The sequence below is a fragment of the Molossus molossus genome, unplaced genomic scaffold, assembly GCF_014108415.1.
Source record: "Molossus molossus isolate mMolMol1 unplaced genomic scaffold, mMolMol1.p scaffold_m16_p_1, whole genome shotgun sequence".
NCBI lineage: Eukaryota > Metazoa > Chordata > Mammalia > Chiroptera > Molossidae > Molossus > Molossus molossus.
In genome coordinates, this window is record NW_023425344.1 from 157,484,052 (window position 1) to 157,503,078 (window position 19,027).

The 19,027-nt window shown below is 45.2% G+C and overlaps 1 protein-coding gene across 1 annotated transcript; it reads left to right on the top strand.

Moving 5' to 3' along the window:
* The first annotated feature begins 849 nt into the window (after nucleotides 1-849).
* On the top strand, nucleotides 850-7,749 carry LOC118617019 (dehydrogenase/reductase SDR family member 2, mitochondrial-like). Its single transcript, XM_036242538.1, has 9 exons — nucleotides 850-998; nucleotides 2,537-2,714; nucleotides 3,337-3,438; nucleotides 4,568-4,637; nucleotides 5,887-5,893; nucleotides 6,523-6,568; nucleotides 6,893-7,027; nucleotides 7,302-7,357; nucleotides 7,638-7,749. Exons 1-9 carry the CDS (start codon nucleotides 850-852, stop codon nucleotides 7,747-7,749), a joined length of 855 nt encoding a protein of 284 aa, XP_036098431.1.
* The last annotated feature ends 11,278 nt before the right edge of the window (nucleotides 7,750-19,027 follow it).

A 19,027-nucleotide genomic window follows, 5' to 3' on the forward strand; every position in this document is an offset into this window, starting at 1 on the left:
ACACTGCTTCCCAAGGCCGTCTCCAAAACAACTACTTGATGTTTCAGTGTGATTCTGAGGTAGCCAACCTAAAACAAATATTGTTCCTTAATCTCCCAAAAAGAAGGTGAGGAGATTTGGGATGAAAGGTGTGGGTTGAGAGAACATTGTTGCAGATATGAGATGATACTGATACAGTTACAAAGACACGGGATCTTTGGGCAGCTGGGCCTGGGCAATATGGCCTGAGGGTCAGGAGATGTGAGGGTACAGTTCTTAAAGCAAAGGGGGAGTGGCAGGACTTTTATCTACAGTTGCATGACAGTCATTTGTGATGAGGGGAAGCAACCTACCTGTCAGAAATGCTGGCGCGTTAAGTATATCTGATGGGGGGCACTTGCTCTTGCTTCAGGTGGGGAGCTGAAGGAAGAGGAGTTTGCAGCAGCTTGGGGAGGTGACAAGAGCTTGGACCAGGGTGGCTGCAACGGGCTGGGGAAAGTTGAGAAGGAAGTTCAGTGCAATTTCTTTGTGGAAGAAAAATGTGTGGAGGGAGGTACTAATGTGATTCTCAGAAGAGGGGCAGTGACATTCCTTGTTCAGGGGTGTGGAGGTGAGTCGGGCAAGTGTCACTCAGCCATCTGCCAGGGGCCCAGCATCACAGGGAAGCCCATCTGGGGAATAGGTCATGGAAAGGATGTGGGCAGCTCTGTACTTTCCTGGTAAGTTTAAAGGCTGATAGAATATGTATCATATACTGCAGTGGAACCGTCCCATGAAGGATGTATGGAGACACAGATTCTAACATGGTTCATTTTATGACTGTCTTCCCAGGTTCTTCTCCAGCTTTGAGTCCAGGAGGAAAGCCAGACAATGATTAGCATGTTTAGGGCGGCATCGTGGGCCTTTAAGGGTCTTCATTGCACCTCAGTCCTTCTCTCAGCAAGAATGAGCAGCAAAACGGCAGATAGAAGCTGTACCCTGGCTGGGAAAGTGGCTGTCATCACAGGGTCCACAAATGGGTGAGTGAATGGGAGTCCACGTAACGAAAACATGTTAAAGTCCCCATCCCAGAGCAGGGGATGTCCTTCTCACACGTCCTTCCTGACACCCCCACCTCATCGCACAGCTCTGGTATTTACAGTTAACTCCAAATCTCAGCATGTCTTCCTAGAACATTCTAAGTCCCAAGAATGATCGATTTAGAAAATCAGCTTCTTCTGGTTCAGTCAGAGCAATGTTTGAATCTAGTCTCTGCCACTTAAGGCTGCATAACCCTAAGGTATTTAATTTGTCATCATCATCAGGACCGCCCTCTTCCCTGTCCTTCACGAGCACGTGGCCATGGTCTGCTAGGGTCCTGGTCTAACAGGGGGAAGCCTGAGACCTCTTCATCTCTCAGGGATTTCATTGACTGCAGTGTTCACCGGCAGTAGCGTACCGCGCAGGGTGATGTCTCTAGACCAGCTCAGAGAGCTTACGTAGGTGAACCTCTCCTGGTCACATCTCTTCCTATGTCCTTTCAATTCCACTCATCCTCTAGCACCCATAATGGGCCACAGTCTGTAATGAGTCATTACCGTAGGCAAGGGGGGAGAATTCTGGTGTTGAGTGCTACAGGGGCTCTGTCTTCCTTTTAACCTTTTATGGTCAAGTTTAGATCCCTTTATTTTAGAACTGTTAATATTCCAGACTTCCAGATCCCCATGATGTTTGTTTGTTTGTTTGTTTGTTTTTCTTTATTGATTTTAGAGAGTGAGAGAGAGAGATAGAAACATCGATGAGCGAGAACATCAATTGGCCACCTCCTGCATCCCCCCCCCCCCGGGGGGGATTTAGCCCACATCCTGGGCATATGTCCTGACTGCGAATTGAACCAGCAACCTCTTGATACATGGGTTGATATTCAACCACTGAGCCACACCGGCTGGGCCCTCACGATGTTTTAAATGTTTGTCCTTAATGCCCAGCCCTCATCACAAATGAATAATTCAAAATTCCATGCTGCCCCAAGAGTTTCTGTAAGAGAAGGGAAACGTTGTCTGCTCTTGCCCACAGGTGCTCATCCAGCCCCAGCCAAGAGTGCCTCAGACCTTAAGCGCGGAGGTGGAGAGGGGAGCAGAACATGTTCTCAGCATCAAAATTTAAAATTGCAGAGCAGAGGAGAGCTTTAAGGCTTATAGAAAGTGCAGTTTACACCAGAGGCCTCTGGCTAAAACAAAGGGAGAAAACACTGGGCAGTTAGAGATTCTCTACTACTTACCCTGGGTGCCCAGCACGTGTATATATGTTCTGATGGAACATTACTTTTTAAAAACTCCCTGTAATTAAATTGACAGGAAAATTTTCTCCTCTATATGATTATTATACATATAGTTGTGAGAATTCACTGGGTTAGTCTTGGTGAAGGCCTGATATATAGTAAACGTTCAATAGTTCCTCTTTCCCACTAGAAAGATTTGGAGGCAGCTCTTGGACCACACTGTGGATCTCAATTCGTGTCTCGTGATCAGCATCCCAGGAGGAGGGCTGAAGCCTTCACAGCCATCTCTGCCCACAGGATCGGCTTTGCCATCGCCAGGCGCCTGGCCCAGGACGGGGCCCACGTGGTGGTCAGCAGCCGGAAGCAGCAGAATGTGGACCGGGCAGAGGCAGCGCTGCAGGGGGAGGGGCTGAGCGTGACTGGCACTGTGGGCCACGTGGGGAAGGCTGAAGACCCGGAGCGGCTGGTGGGCAAGGTGAGGAGACGGGCAGGGGGTGGGGTGGTTGGGGGTGGTAGAAAGAGAAAGAGTGGTTATTTATTTATTTATTTTTATCCTCACCCAAGGACATTTTTCCATTTTTTGTTCAGGTAGAGTGGGAGGGAGAGAGAGGAACAGAGAGAGAGAGAGAAACATTGATGTGAAAGGAACACATTGAGTGGCTGCCACCCGCACAACCGACCAGGGCCGGGGACAAACTGCAACCGAAGCACGCGCCCTTAGCGGGAACCGAACCCGGGTCTCTCAGGACCGCAGGCCGACGCTCTAACCGCTGAGCAAAACTGGCCAGGGCAAGAGTGGTTATTTTTAAAACATAACCTGATCAAGTGAACAAGCAAACAAGCACGGGAATCAAGGCTGACCATGTGCTTGACATTCGTCACTCCAGAGCACACCCTACACCTGGACAGGTTCACAGATCTGGGTGGAGAGAGATGTTTTGAGTGTGATGAAGAGATACAGCTCTCCACCCTCACTTGGTGTGGTCCCATCCTGGATTTAACCAGGGAACTCAAACAGGAAACACCTCCCACTGCAGCAGAAAACTTCTTTTGCTCCCTCCTGGACCCTGGTCCTCATTGTCCGCTTCTCACTGCAGGCCCTGGGACACTGCAGGGTTGTTGACATCCTGGTGTGTATGGCAGGGGTCAATCTCTATGTGGGAAGTACCTTGGGGAGCAGTGAGCAGGTCTGGGACAAGGTGAGGTCTGGGGACACCAGGTAGGGCAAGCTGGATGCCATCCTCACCCTCTGTGCAACCCTCTCTCCACCTCAACTCCCACACACCTTCCCCTCACAGACTCACTGGCACAGAGCAAGGCCTGGTGCCTGGATTCTGGCCCTCGATTCTTCATCTATGAGATGGAGATAAGAGTGTCTACACTGCATTTCTGGTCCCCACTGTCCATGACCTTCCAGTCTGCTAGGAGGGTCCAACAGAGAACCAAATTATCACAATAAATATGGGGCAAAGAGAAGGGAATGACTCCCTTCCTTGTCTAAGAATGCTTCGTGCCCAAGGCTTGAACCCCAAAATCCAGCTCTTTTAGTTTCCCAGGGCTGTCGTAACAGAGTACCACAAACTAGACGGCTTAAACCACAGAAATTTATTCTCACAGTCTTGGAGGTCAGAAGGCATCAGCAGCGTTCGTTCCTTCTGATGTCTGTGAGGGAATCTGTTCTGTGCTATTCCCTGGCTACTGGTGGTTTGCTAGCAATTTCTGATGTTACTTGGCTTACAGAAGGAAGCATCACTCCAATCTCTGCCTCTCTCTCTCTCTCTCTCTCTCTCTCTCTCCCTCTGTGTGTGTGTGTGTGTGTGTGTGTGTGTGTGTGTGTGTCCAAACTTCCCCCTTTTAGGGCACAATTTATTTCAAATTAGGGCCCGTCCTATGACCTCATCTTAGCTACATCTACAATGATCCTATTTCCAAAAAGGTCACATTCTGAGGTACTACAAGTTATGACTTTAACACTGAATTTTAGGTGGTACACAGTTCAGCTCATGACACCAGCCTTCTCCAGACTCAACTGGTCAGTGCCTCCTCAGACCCAGATGAAACATTGTTCCAACTGGTGTCCCTGAAGACACAGGGAGACATCCTGCAGACTCTTGGTCTTTTACCTGCAAAGTCAGCCTGATCCCCAATATCCCTACTTTTTCAGGATGCCTCCCCCCATGTATATCAAAGAAAGCCAGCACACTCCCCACTTCCCATTGTCAGAAGCCATCGTGCCCATGTTCTAATGTGGTATATTTGCTAACAGAGTGGGAACATACACTGAACTGAATGTCTCTCCTCCTCTACCCTCATTTGCTCTGATTTCAGATCCTGAATGTCAATGTGAAGGCCCCAGCCCTGCTGCTGAGCCAGCTGCTGCCCTACATGGAGAACAGAGGTTAGAGGCAGGGAAGGGGGGAGAGGGGGAGGCATTTGGTATCAAATGTAGAGCAGAGGTGGTAGAATAAGAGGAGCCAGATGTTGAGTCAGACCCTCCTGCTGGGCAGCAGGCTTAGCTGAGCCAGTAATACAAGAGAAGTGAGCGGTTGACTTTCAGACTCAGGGTCAGCTACACAAACAAAAGAATTCTACCCATTAGTGTCATTCTCTCACATCTAGAATGCCCAGGGGGTCTGGCAAGGACTCTACTAGAAGCACAAGGGATCTACAGACAGAACAGTCCAGAGTCCCCACAGCTGTTCTGGAAACAGAGAAATGCGAGTGGTCTCTCTAGAGGAGTGAAAGTTTGACTTCATATTTCTAGGTCACTAAATTTCTAGGTACCCATTTTCTAGAGTGCCCAGAAGTCAGGCAGGGCCTCCAAAGGAAGAGAGAAATGAGATTCTAATAACAGGAAGGCCCAGAGTGGCCTCTCTTAGGTTGCATGTGGCAGGTCAGGGCACAAAAGTCCAGGTTGATGGCTCTGAGGCACCCTGCAGCCTGTCCATAACAAGAGAAGGTAGTGGAGTTTCCAAAGCCCACTCAACTCTTTACTCTTGGAACACCCGTGTCCTCCACTGTCTTCCCCTGCTCTGTGGGGGTGCACAGAACAGCCTGGAGCCCCATGGGTGAGTGAAGAGAAGAGGACAGAGACAAGGTTGGACAAGCAGGATGTTGCTAAAATATGGACAGCCTTGAATATTGTGATAAGGAATTTTGTCATTATTCAGGAGACAAAGGTGAAAATCATATGATTGTTTGTTATAATCATTTTAGGCATATTTTATCTTTTTTCCAAATTAAAAGAGAGCATAAAGAGAAAATATTTGAGGGACAAAGAAAGCATCTTGAGTATGGCTGGTGTGGCTCAGTGGTTGAGCGTCAACCTTTGCACCAAGAGGTCGCCGGTTCAATTCCCGGCCAAGACACATGCCCAGGTTGTGGACCCAATCCCCAGTGGGGGGCATGCAGGAGGTGGCCAATCAATGTTCTCGCTCATCGATGTTTCTATCTCTCTCTTCCTCTCCCTTCCTCTCTCTCTAAAATCAATAAAGGAAAAAAAAATAAAAATAGGAAGAAAGAAAGAAAGAAAGAAAGAAAGAAAGAAAGAAAGAAAGAAAGAAAGAAAGAAAGAAAGAAAGAAAGAAAGAAAAGAAAAGAAAGGATCTTGATTTAGGAGCCTGCACAGAAGAGACCCTGAGGGAAAGGGAACGGGTAGGTAGAGGGGAAAGAGAGGCAGGAACGCAGATTCCTCAGGGGACCAAACTGGTTCCAGAAAGGAAATTATAGTCAGTAGTACCTTCGTGTGAAAGGAAACTGGAGGGTAGAGAGGTGAGGTCTGACAAGGGTCATTAGACTTGGTGAGTGAGGAGCATTGAGGATCCTTGTGGACAACGTTTCCAGAGGATGTTCAGGCAGGGTTGTGGGGGAACATGGAGCTTCTGGGATTAAGGTCCTAAAGAATCCACTGGGAAGCACTTTTAATATTACTCCTAAGCATGCCTGGTATAGAACACCCTGAAAGCCAGCAGAGAACAATAGTCTAGAATAAAGGCAAATGTTGACTGTATTTCATAAAAGTGTTCATACTCGTGCTCCTTGATGGATATTGAGCATCCGAGTGTGTCATGAAACCATGAACCTGGTCCTGGCCCTCGGGGTGCTCTAGGAGAGAGGGGAGGGGCTGAAGGAAGGCAGGACAAGGCTCTAATCTGGACCTAAACTTCTTTCACTCACTTTCATGGTCCACAGTGTCCACTTGTTTCATGCCCCAGATGTGTGTATTTGCCCCGTTTGTATGTGGCTCCATCATATTTATCTCATCTTTCTCTTCCCAGGGGGAGCTCTGTGGTACTGGTCTCCTCAATTGGGGTCTACATCACAGAACCTGTAAGCATAAACTTCTATGGCTCTAGACAAACAAAAAAAAGGGACTTAGCCCCATTTGCCAAGAAAAGTGGAGAGGTCCAGGAAGGTCCCAGGACAGGCCACTGCTGGTGGGGCACACCTATACACATCTGGTCAATGGTGTCTCAGATCTTCCTTCTCCAGAAAGACATGCATGGCACCCTTTTCCCCTTTATTTATGAGATTCTCAGTGATTTCTGCACTTGCTGCTGAAGAGAGATATATTTCTAAGCACAGCCTAGAAATCCAACTGAAACTCTCCTTCTCAGTTACGTATATGTCTTCTACTTCCCTTTGTGATCACAGAAACTGGGTGCCTACAATGTCAGTAAAACAGCCATTCTGGGACTCACCAAGACCCTGGCAGGGGAGCTAGCACCAAAGAATATCCGGGTGAACTGCCTGGTGCTGGGAGACATAGACACAACCTTCAGCCAAGTGGTGAGTACCAAGGATAACTTCTGCTCCTAGCCTACTGAATGCCAGGGTGCCTTGCCCTCCTAGGCCATGTCCCACACAGACCCGGCCCTGTGGGCTCTTGTCACGACACACTGGTCCACTGCCTTTGGTGTCAGTAACAGAATCAGGACTTTAGTCTTCTGTGAGGGACAAGCTCCAGGTGTCCCGCAGAAGCCCCTCCACAAAGTGTGCGTGATGTGGAGTCCATGTGATTCCATCTGAGTGAACAGCACTAACCTTTTGAATTTTCCTTTAGCTATTTGAGGATCCAGTCTTTTGGAACCATATGAAGGCATTCCATGGAATACAGAGGTAGGTTGTGGGTGAGGCAGTGTCCTTTGCAGATCTGGGTTAATGTATCTTCAAACCTTCATGATGAATAAAGGTCATCACCACCTCTGCAGGTAATTACCCATTCCTCTTTCTGAGATTTGAGCCCCAGGATGAGGAAAAGTCCCTGCAGAGCCCACATATCTCCACTGGCAGCCTTTCTCTCACGACCATGGGGGTCTTGACTTCCCAGCATCCCGCAGGAGCCCAGGGCTCATGGGAGGCATCATCACTCTCAGTCTTACTTCTTCTTTCAGTGCAGAGTGGGTAAGCCTGAGGACCGCTCGGGACTGGTGTCCCTCCTCTGCTCTCCAGATGCCAGCTACATCCCTGGTGAGAACACTGTGGTGGCTGGCTTCTCACCCCACCGCTGAGGGACAGGAGCTCACAGCTCAGGCCTGCCTCTCACTGTAGAAGCCCCCGTGGCTCTAGGGCCACATGTTGGGACACCTCTATAAACGATGAGCCTGTGCTTCAAATACACACTTTAAGTTCAATATAAGCAGAGTGGGAAACAATAAAGAACATCAGAAAAGTGATTTTATAGCATGAAACTGTCATTCATGTTTTCACTTTCTTTCACCCCTTTCCCACCTTGGTAATTAGGAACCGTGGCCTAAGAGCATGGTTACCAAGAGATCAGAGTCCTCAGGGATGAAAGTCTGGGCCACCCCATTAGGGATGAGCAATCTAGACCAGAGGACACACTGACCAAGGGTGGAGGGAATTTAGAAAGGGGGTACACTGAGCTCGTTTGTAGCGGTGGGCAGTTCCTGGCACACTGACAGTTTCTCAAGCACCTGCACCTCCCAGCACCATGGGAGCTGCTTGGTCCGCACAGAAACAACCCAGAAGTACAAGGGAGTTAACGTGAGGAGAGCCAACCCTAACCAACAGAGGATGGGAATGGATGAATCCATGCCCAGACTCTCCACTTGGTTTTTTAGTGTCAGGCAAGAATGAAACCGACCTACTCAAAGTGATAACCTGCACAATAATATTGACATTTTTCCTTACCCATCTCACTTTTCCCACTTGTTTCTTGACCTGGGTCATAGTTATACAGGCATTGGTTTGATAATAATTAAACTCTACATTTATATTTTATATACTTTATATATATATTTATTTAATTAATTATTTAAAATATAATAACTGTGAGTGTAAATTTAGCTTTGATTCATTGTAATATAAATGAAAGACTTTATACTTTGAAAAATAATAAATAATATGACATATAAACTGGAGAGGAGTAAATGGAGTTAGAGTATTTTAGGTTCTTACATTGTCTATGTATCAGTCAGGATCCTAGCAAGAAACAAAGAAACTTTTAAACTGAGTGACTTGAGAAGGGTTTCATAAAAGTACCATTTACAAAGCTGCGCGCAGGGTTTAAGGAAACCAACAGCGGGAGCCAGCACCCCCTCTAGGCCCAAAGGACAAGAGGAGGAGCAGATGTAGGGACCAAAGAGGGTAGCTCTAAGGAACAGGCCAACTGACAGGAGTGTCGGACTTAGGTGGAGTCCCAGCCCACATGTTGTGACCTAACACAGACAGTTGGGGAAATAAACATTGAACCAGAGAGAAAGGGAGCCAGTTGATGAATCTATGCGGGTCAGTCTCCTGAGGCACAGAGCAGAGAGGAGGGGAGGAAATCGGCCATGGAAGATATCCAGCTAGAGCTGGAGGATGGTACAGCTAGTAATTTTAGACTTTGACAGTTAAGCTAATGCATTAGTAACCACTAAATGAAACCAGAGATATATACCAAATTAGCAGACAGAGAAAAGTAAAATGACTTTTAAAAATCAATCCAAAGTAAAGTTTAAAAAGAAAATACCAAACAGAATAAATGGAAAATAAAAAATAATAGACTGAATGCTCTACTTAAAAGAAAAAGATTATCAAACTGGATAAGAAAGAAAGGAAGGAAGGAATCCAACCATATGCTGTCAACAATAAACACACATGAAACTTTAAAAATAAAATCTCAAGTATATAAGAAGGTTAAAAGTAATGGCACAGAAGGGGGTATATATACTGCTGAGGGTCCCCAAGATCACACACAGACTTGATGGTTCACTAAAAAGACTCACAGGGCTCAGAAAAGCTGTAATATTCACAGTTCATTACAGTGAAAAGATAGAGATTAAAATCAGCAAAGAGAAAAGGCAAGTGGGATAGAGCCCAGCACAACCAGGTGCAAGCTTCCAGGCGTCTCTTCACAGCGAAGTGATATGGTAACATGCTTAATTCTCCCAGCAACAATATTGACAATACATGCAAATTGTTGTCAACCAGAGAAGCTTACCCAATCCTTGGTGTTCAGAATTTTTATTGTGGGTTAGTTATGAAGCACTCACATGACTAATCTTAACTACTCAGTCTCTAACCCTCCAGAGATCAAACTAATAGTGTGTCCCCAGGCCTCAGGCACACAAAAACACTCTTATCAGAGAAAATATTCCAAGGTTATCCTCCAGGAGGCAGTCGTGGGCCAGTACTGAAAACAGGCCATTCTTTGGAATGCGTAGTTTGACCACCCAGGCCTGCTGAGTTAACCCTTCTCTGCACACATACAGATGCTAAACAAAACTATTTATAGCAGAAAACATATAATTAGATATAAGGAAGGTAACTTCATTTAAAGATTCAGCTCAACAGAACAATACATGACATTTCAGCTTACATCCCAGGCGTTGTGGCTCAGTTGGTTGAAGCATCTCCTGTATACCAAAATGTTTCAGGTTGATTCCCGGTGGGGGTACATACCTAGGTTGTGGGTTCGATTCCTGATTGGGGCAAGCACAGGAGCATTGATGTTTCTCTCTCTCTTTCTCCCTTCTTCTTTCTCTAAAAATAAATAAAAACATATCCTTGGGTGAGGATTTAAAAATATATATATATAATTTTTTAGCTTACATATACCTAAAACATAACCTTAAAATACATAAAAGAAATTTTGACAGAAATACAAGAAGAATAAAAAAATATCTATACACTTTTCTTGGTAATTGATAATATAAGCAGATCAAAAATCACTATGAATATTGATTTAAATGATGTGATTAACAAGTTCAATTTAATGGTCATACATAAGATCATTCCCAGTATACACAACAATGCAGCATACACATTATGTTTACAAATACTGGCCATGTTCTAGACCAAAATGTAAGTCTCAAAACTTTTTCAAATTATTGAAATTATATAGATTGTGTTATTTAACCACAGTGTGACCCAGCTGGAAATTAATAATAAAAAGAGAATTATGCTCTGGCTGGTTTGGCTCAGCAGTGAGAACAATGGCCCGTGGACCAGAGAGTCATGGGTTCAATTCTGGTCAAGGGCATGTACCCCAGTTGTAGTTCATCCCCCATCCTGGTCAGGGTCATGCGGGAGGCAACTAGTCAGTGTGTCCCTCTCACATCGATGTTTCTCTCTCTCTCTCTTTTCCTTTTTTTCCCTCCCTCCCACTCTATCTGAAGATAAATGAAAGAGTATTCTCGGGTGAGGACTTAAAAAAAAAGAGAGAGAATTATACTGTTGCCATGTTTTTGGAAATTAAGAATACACTTCTAAATTACCTTAGTTTAAAGAAGAAATTATAAAATATTTAGAAATATAAGTAAAAATGTCACTTATCTAAACTTGCCAAATGCAGTTAAAATAGTACCTAGAGGAAAAGTTTACATCAACCTTTTTACATTAGAAAAGCCAAAAATTAATGAAATAAGCATCCATCACAAGAAGTTTGAAATATATATATATATATAAAATAAATCCAAATAAAGTATAAATAAGAATATAATGAAAATGTGAGTGGAAATCAACAAAATAGAAAACATGTAATAAAAAGAATAAAAAAACAAGAGTTGCTTCTTTGAAAAGACTCGGCAAAATTGACAAAAATCTGGAGAGAGTAATGAAGGAAAAAAAAGAGATCATGAAAAATAATATCAGGAATAAAAAAGAGGAGTAATAGAGAGGCTTCAGACTTTAGAAATATTGAGATATTATGCTAATAAATATGAAAAGTAAAGTGGAAAAACTGCTATAAAAAAAAAGTATCTTTTCGAAGGTGACTCAAGAAGAAAGAGAAAACTAACCAGTCCTATTAAAGTAATCAAAATCTTCCTACATAGAAAACACAAAGCCTAGATGGTTTCATTGATGAGCTCAACAACATAAAATGTACAAAAAAATGATAATTCTGATGTTACTAAATATACTAGAAAGAGAAAATGTCACACATTAAGATATGTTAAAATATGTATATTCTCTTATATTTTCCTCCAGTACTTTTTTTTTTAATCCTCACCCGAGGATATGTTTTTCATTGATTTTCAGACAGAGTGGGAGGGAGAGAGAGAGAGAAAAACATTGATGTGAGAGAGACACATCCATTGGCTGCCTCCCACACGACCACAACCAGGGCCAGGGATCCAACTGAAACAAAGGTACGTGCCCTTGACCAGAATTAAACCCATGACTCTTTGGTCCTAGGGCCAACGCTCTAACCGCTAACCCAAACCAGCCAGGGCTCCTCTAGTACTTGTGTAGTTTTATCCTTATGTTAAACAACTTGATTTATGTGTAATTTATTTAGCTATAAACAACGAAGTAGCGATCCATCTGTAGCCTCTGGAAGAACTGAAAATCGAAGGGGAGCCTGGCCAGTGTGGTTCAGTGGTTGAGCACTGACCCATGCACCAAGGGGTCGCCAGTTCGATTCCCAGTCAGGGCACATGCCCAGGTGGTGGGCCCGATCCCCAGTGGGGGCCATGCAGGAGGCAGCCAATCAGTGTTCTCTCTCACCGATGTTTCTATCTCTCTCTCCCTCTCCCTTCCTCTCTCTAAAATCAATAAAGAAGAAAATTTTTTAAAAAAGAAAATAGAAGGGGATTGGAGATTTTTAGCTTTCATTTGATATTTCTCTGGACTATTTCTTATTTTCAACCAGGCATATACATCTTTTATAATTTTTAAAACTAATTTTAAAAATGATTTTCATGTTTTTCAGTCTTTACCTGAATATGGCTTATCCTGGATTTCACACTCTCCTGGGATAGTTTTTATTAAGTTTCCCATACCTCCTCTCACATTATGAATCTATTAGCTCCCTGAGTAGGGTCATTACCCCTCCCACTGACGTCCAAACCGATGAGACTCAGACAGGAGAGCCCTTAGCATGGGGATGCACGTAGAGAACACTGAGCACGGAAGCCAGAGTGTGGGCAGTGCCCTAAATCAGGAGTCAGAGGCACGTGCTGTTTCCATGGACATGGCTAGGACCTTTGGCCAGATCTTTTACGGAGTGCGCCCAGAAGGCCAGCTGCAGCATGGCTGACTTGCTCAGAGGTTGTGTTAACCACAGAAGAAAGATGGGTCCAAGACAGCTGAGAAGGTTCTCCATATGACACATAAACTCGCCTCTTCTTCTTCTTCTTCTTTTTTTAAATCCTCACCCAAGAATATTTCTCCATTTATCTTCAGAGTGGGAGGGATAGCGGGAGGTAGGAAGGGAGAGAAAAAGAGAGAGAGACATCGATGTGAGAGACACATTGATTGGTTGCTTCCTGCATGATCCCGACCAGGGCCAGGGACTGAACTGTGTTCTCTTAACTAGAATTGAATCCTGGACTCTTTGGTCCACAGGCCAAAGCTCTAACCACTGAGAAAACTGGCCAGGGCTATAAACTCCCCTCTTCAAGATGAAGCAATGAGACCCGTAAGACAGAGTCGTGGGAATGGGCACTTGGACTGCACTCAGTAACAGCTGTTCTAGTTAAACACCAGCGAATACCTGGTCCAAGTTTGTTTAAAATATGTGCAGCGCATCAGTCAGCCTGAGCTTCAGCTCGGAGAAGAGGACCATTGCAATGGAAGGAAGCGCTTAGTCCTATCGTCTTGTTCTTATCAGAAGCTCTTGTTGGTGCAACCTAGTGTCGGGTCACAGTGCTGACGAAATGACTCAAGAAACTGCCCAGATCCTGGTGTCACGAGTGTGGCCTCCATATGCAGGACACTGGCAAGTCTGTGGACTTGGACTTGCTAATGCTCTGCCAGCAATTTTGGCACCAAGGACCACATGTCACCCAGATGAACATGGCTGAAGTTGGCATGGTGACAGGCAGGTTCAATGGCCAGTGTAAAACCTATGCTATCTGTGGGGCCATCCACAGGGTGAGTGAGTCAGGAGACTCCGTTCTCCGACTGGCCAAGCATCATCTCAAAGAGCTTCTGTCTGGAGAGGATTTCAGGATGGGGAATTTTTGTCATAAATAAAAAATAAAGAAGAAAAGAAACTGCTCGGTTCACCACACTTTCAAATATTCCAGGAAGAATACCCCGCTCTAGACTATAGCCATTAGCAGCAGAGGCGTGGGTGGGTGCCACAGCACACAGAACCAACCCCACCCAGGAGAGTGAGCATAGCACCTTCAAGTCCCCAGGCTTTACATGTATTGGTAAAGCCCTTTATTGCCAGTGATCGTAATATTCTAGCACACATGAGGAGCGGGCAGATCAGATTTGTTAATAATTCAGGCAGCCGTTGAAAAGTTTATGACTCACCAATTGTCAAAGCTCAGCCCTGCCCTCCCGCCACAGTGACAAGGACCAGCAAGAATCTTCTCTAGTGGTCAGTCCAGGGGAGCAAGCCCAGGCGAATACACTCAGGGACAAATCAAATTAAAAAGGATGCTGAGGACTGGGAAAATTAAGTTCAGGTTTGCTCAAACACAGGGAGTCATAACCAGGTCCTTGGGGGCGGGGAGGAAAAAGTCACTACCTTTAAGACAGGACTCCATGCTTCTGCCATTGACCACAGTTCCTCATGTTGTCCGGACTCTCTGTGCCACCATAGGGTTCCAGAATTTCTAGAGACATTTCTGGGTGCAGGCAGAACTGATGGTCTCTCCCTGCCTTTGGCTCAGCCTGACCCCTGAGCCTGGCTTTTCTTCAAATCTGGTTCAGAGACAGCTAATCCAAACGCCCTTAGCCTTCATCAATTCAACTCACCAAACACTGTGGAACAGCCAGTATGGAGTGGCCACGTGACCACACAGTGTCTTAGGTCGTGAATGTTTACATGCCATTGGTAAACAGGTGCCATGAGGTTTAAGAAAATCAAGAAAGCTGTTACGCTGTGACAGGGAGGGAGACAGATCTGCAAGGGCACCTGAAAACTAAGTAGTTGCAATAATTGTTGGCATTGAGGGGGCAGAACAGAGATTGGCTCATGTCCCATTTTCTCACCTGCAGACATAGGAAGGCTCCCTGACAATTACGTTGAAGTTACATAATGATTTTGGCCTGTGCCTGGCCCCTAAAACGTCCCACAAGAACCTTGACTCACTCGCCCCTATATGCATGGCTGGAAGTGAAGGATTTAGAAATGATGGCGTTTACAAGATGGAAGCAGCCAGAGTCCCTGACTTTCTACTTGAAAACAAGCTGCCCATGAGTGCCACAAAGCCAGCATTGCACTGTGACACAAATAATAAATTCTTATTGGGTTAATTCACTGAGATTTGGGGACTGTTTATTAGCCAGCAGAGAAAGCCTGCCCTACCACTGAGCAAGTGTGGATCGGGGAGGATCAGCGTGACCTCAAGCATAAATAGATTCCCTGAAGCCCAGAATAAAAGGAAGGAATTGGATTCCCTAGGCAGGTCTTAGTCCGGGGGGGTGGGGGGGGGCAAGAGCCTCTTCATGGCCAATAGCCTCCCTGGTGATTGCCACTGGGATGGCTTCTTCTTCCGGCAAAATCCCTCCTACTCACAGGGCTATGGCCTCCCCAGTTGACTTCACAGGGAGCCACTTCACGTGGTGCCACCAACTTCAGTAGGAAGAACAGCTTTAAGGGGAAAACACATGCAGAGACTCAGATGCTGTAATAATACAATGGAGAGCCATCCACTGTCGCTAGGGAGCCTATTTCCAGAGGTTATCTAAGCTATGAATTAAGTAAATTTCTTTATTCCTCCTGTTTAGAACTTTCCCTTCCCGACCCCTGGACTCCTGGTTGTTTCACTGTGGTGGTGGTGTTTACCAATGCTATGTACACTTTCTAAGCCTAAGGCAGTGTGGGATCATTTGGCCATCATAGAGTGGCCTCTTGATAAACTTCTGTTGAATTAATAGGAACGACGGACAGAGTTTGGATTAGAGGCACACCCTTAGCATCTCCAAAGCAGATCTGAAAAGAAGCCAGTGCCCATACTAATCCCAAGGCAGTCCCACAGGAGGGCCAGGGGTATCACAGTCAACTGCAGAGTCATGAAGTTCTGGCTCAGAAGGAAGAACTCTTCCCCTCTCCCGCCCATACACTGTCCAGTTGGGTTTCCTGGTTCTGAACCAAAATGTGGAGATTCAGAATCATTAACTTGCCCCCAGTGTCCTTGAGAAATTAGCATTTCCTTGGGAAGACATGATATTCTCAGAGAGACAAAGAGAGAGAGAACCTGAGGGCGCTAACCAAACCTGGTAATTTTGTGGAGAACCCAACCCTATTCACCAGGGATATCACAGGAATTTAACAATGGAGCCATTCATTCCTTTATGAATTACTTGTACAGCAGTAAAAGACTATTAAACTCAATGAAGGCCTGGATTTAGACTCAGTAAGCAAATGGGATCACATAAGCCCTTCCCCTGATGTACCCACTGAAATATGGTTCTTGGATGCTACCAGGCATACAAAAAAACCTAAACATGTCTCTTTGCTCCACATATTTACATGGAAGCAGAACTCCTGAGAGGAAAGAACTGAGTAACTTTGACAGCCAGCTACTATGGTGTGCCTGAGGAGCTGGAGTGTCCCCAACCGAGACCAGCTGGCAAGACCACTGAGGTGGCCCCAGAGGGAGAGAGGCAGGAAGTCACGGTGAAACAGATCTTAGCTGATGCCAGAACTTGCCCTGACCCTCCCAGCCCAAAATCAGGTTTATGACCCACCTAAAAGGTTTGGGGAGGCTTTGAATGGTAATGTTGGAGACTGTGTCAATTTTTTTTTTTTTTTTTTTTTTTAAATCCTCATCCAAGGACATTTTTCCATTTTTTGTACAGATAGAGTAGGAGGGAGAGAGAGGGAAACATCGATGTGAAAGGGACACATCGAGTGGCTGCCACCCGCACGACCAACCAGGGCCAGGGACAAACTGCAACCGAGGTACATGCCCTTAGCGGGAACCGAACCCGGGTCTCTCCGGACCGCAGGCGGACGCTCTAACCGCTGAGCCAAACCGGCCAGGGCGACTGTGTCAATTTTTATGCTATACTCCTTTGACTGGGTGTAACCCAGGGGAAAGGGCATTATCCTTCCATACCACTCAAAACACACACACACACACACACACACACACACACACACCTTTTATAACTAGACTTAAACCAGTAAGAGATGGCTCCCCCTACTGGGAAGGCTGAGAGGTTGAAGAGTTGCCAGGTGATGAAATACAAATGGATTCTTCATGGGAATGCTTTGTCTTAAGTCTCAAATTTAATTCACAAATGATTTGAAGCTCAAAATGGGAGAGCAAAATATTAACTTGCTCCCCACTTCTTTTTCTGATTTCTGGATATTCTTAAACAGTATTCAATCATTTTTAAAACAAAAATTGTAAAGAATAGCCCAGACAGTGTCGCTTAGTGGGTTATCCCATGGACTGTGAGGTCCTGGTTTGATTCCCCATCAGGGCAAATGCCTGGGTTCTGAGCTGGATCCCCGGTAGGGGGCGTGCAGGAGGCAACCAATTGTTTCTCTCTCACATCGATGTTTCTATCTCTCTCTCCCTTTCTCTCTAAAAAAAATCAATGAAAATGTATAAAAATTTTTTTAATTGTAAAGAATAAAATTTAAATGGCTTATAATACCACTTCTCAGATATTTGCTATTAACTATTTATAAATGAAAGCAACATGATACCTGGATATAGTTAGATAATTCAAATATTACATAAAAGTATAAAACATTATTTTAAAACCTGCCAATTTCACTTCCTAAAGTCAACCACTATGTTAAAAAAAAAATGCTATGTGTTGCTCAGAAAAATATTGTGTGCATTTATCAGCATACATATTTATTTATCCAAAATTTTATATAGGCTATTCTGCACATTAATTTATGCACTTACTAGTACATCTTGGAGATAAGCACATACAGATCTACTTCATTCTGTTAACAGAAGCATAGTTTCCCATAAAAAGGGTAGGTATACCATAATCGAATTACCAACTCCCTACTAATAAATGTTAGGTGATTTCCAAATAGGCTATTTAGTTGTGTTTTGAGTTTTGCAATATAAATAATTGCAATGTAAATATTCTTGCACATACATGCTGGCACATTTTTACAAGTACATCTATGAAGTAAGTGTCCATATCAGACAGGAAGAGATTTGTACGTGAAGAGAGTTCCCATGTTGCCTTCCCCATGTGGTCCTCCCTGCCCCCACTGTGTAACAGCACTTCTATCTTCCTCAATGATCAGGGTTGGTTAGTCCTGTCAGGATGGTGAATCCTCTTGGTTTCCTGCTGTCCTTTGTCACAAGGAGCCCAAAATATCCAGATGGCAGCCAAAGCTTAGAGTTCAATGAAATTCTTGCTATTTCCCAAACGAAAGTGTTTTCTCTTTGAGAAGGCTTTAAATTCACAGAACCCAGACATACCAGGGTGGGGAAAAACTTTCCCCAAGTTGATCACTGGAAGTGACAGTTAATAAGACCACTCCTGCTTCTACCCCTTGGTTCTTAGAGGAAAGCGAGGATTCAAGATTCTGGGGTATCAACTCCCATGGCCGATCTCATTCTTTCCCACCAAGGCCCCTGTCCTTGGCATAGCAGACCTGCCTTAGTTGAGAGTTAAACCTTCAGTTAAACCTTCCTCTGCTCTTGTGGTTAAGCCCTGAACCTGATTTTCAGCTTTCTCTGCCATCTGGCTAGCGGGGATAAGAGCCTCTTTCTACGCCTCCAAGGGGGTCCTCCAGCTTTGACACTTAGCTTGTAATAACTGATTAATTACTCTCAGCGCTTTTCCAGAGCATGAACACAGTTACTGTTTCTCCCATCTTCCTCAAATGCCTTGCAGCTAACAGTGGATGCATTCCCTCCACCAAGCACGGCACCACTGCTCATCACCGATGCACAGCCGCACTGCCACCTTCTGTCGGAGCTCGACGGCCAGCCGTGACGCCAGCTGGGTGGCCGGTAACCCAGCTCTAAAACCCTTCTCGGCATCTCCTTCTCAGAATACTCCTGGCACCCTCTGCCCCTGCTTGGGTTTCCCAGGAGGCAGAGTCTGAGATGGAGACCGACATGCAAGAGGTTTACGAAAAAGCACTTTGGGTATCAACACCTGTAAAAAGGAAGAGAGGAAAGCAGAGTTGGGCAGACAGTTTAGCTGCAGGGTAGTCTCAGTGGAACACCTGGGCCATCTCTGCAGGGAGACCTGAGGATGAGGTGACCCTTTAGAGAGCTCTCCTGACTTGGGGTGAGAGGACTGGGCTCTTTACCACTCTCTTCTTTTTTTTTAATCCTCACCCGAGGATATTTTTTCCCATTTATCTTCAGATAGAGTGGGAAGGAGGAAGAGAGGGAGGGAGGGAGGGAGGGAGAGAGAGAGAGAGAGAGAGAGAGAGAGAGAGAGAGA

What these genes read in the sequence shown, in the direction of transcription:
- LOC118617019 (XM_036242538.1), top strand. Translation starts at nt 850, where the DNA reads ATGATTAGCATGTTTAGGGCGGCATCGTGGGCCTTTAAGGGTCTTCAT. An exon ending in ATCACAGGGTCCACAAATGG is followed by an intron (nt 999 to 2,536) that starts GTGAGTGAATGG and finishes CTCTGCCCACAG; the next exon opens with GATCGGCTTTGCCATCGCCA. An exon ending in GGGTCTACATCACAGAACCT is followed by an intron (nt 6,569 to 6,892) that starts GTAAGCATAAAC and finishes TTGTGATCACAG; the next exon opens with AAACTGGGTGCCTACAATGT.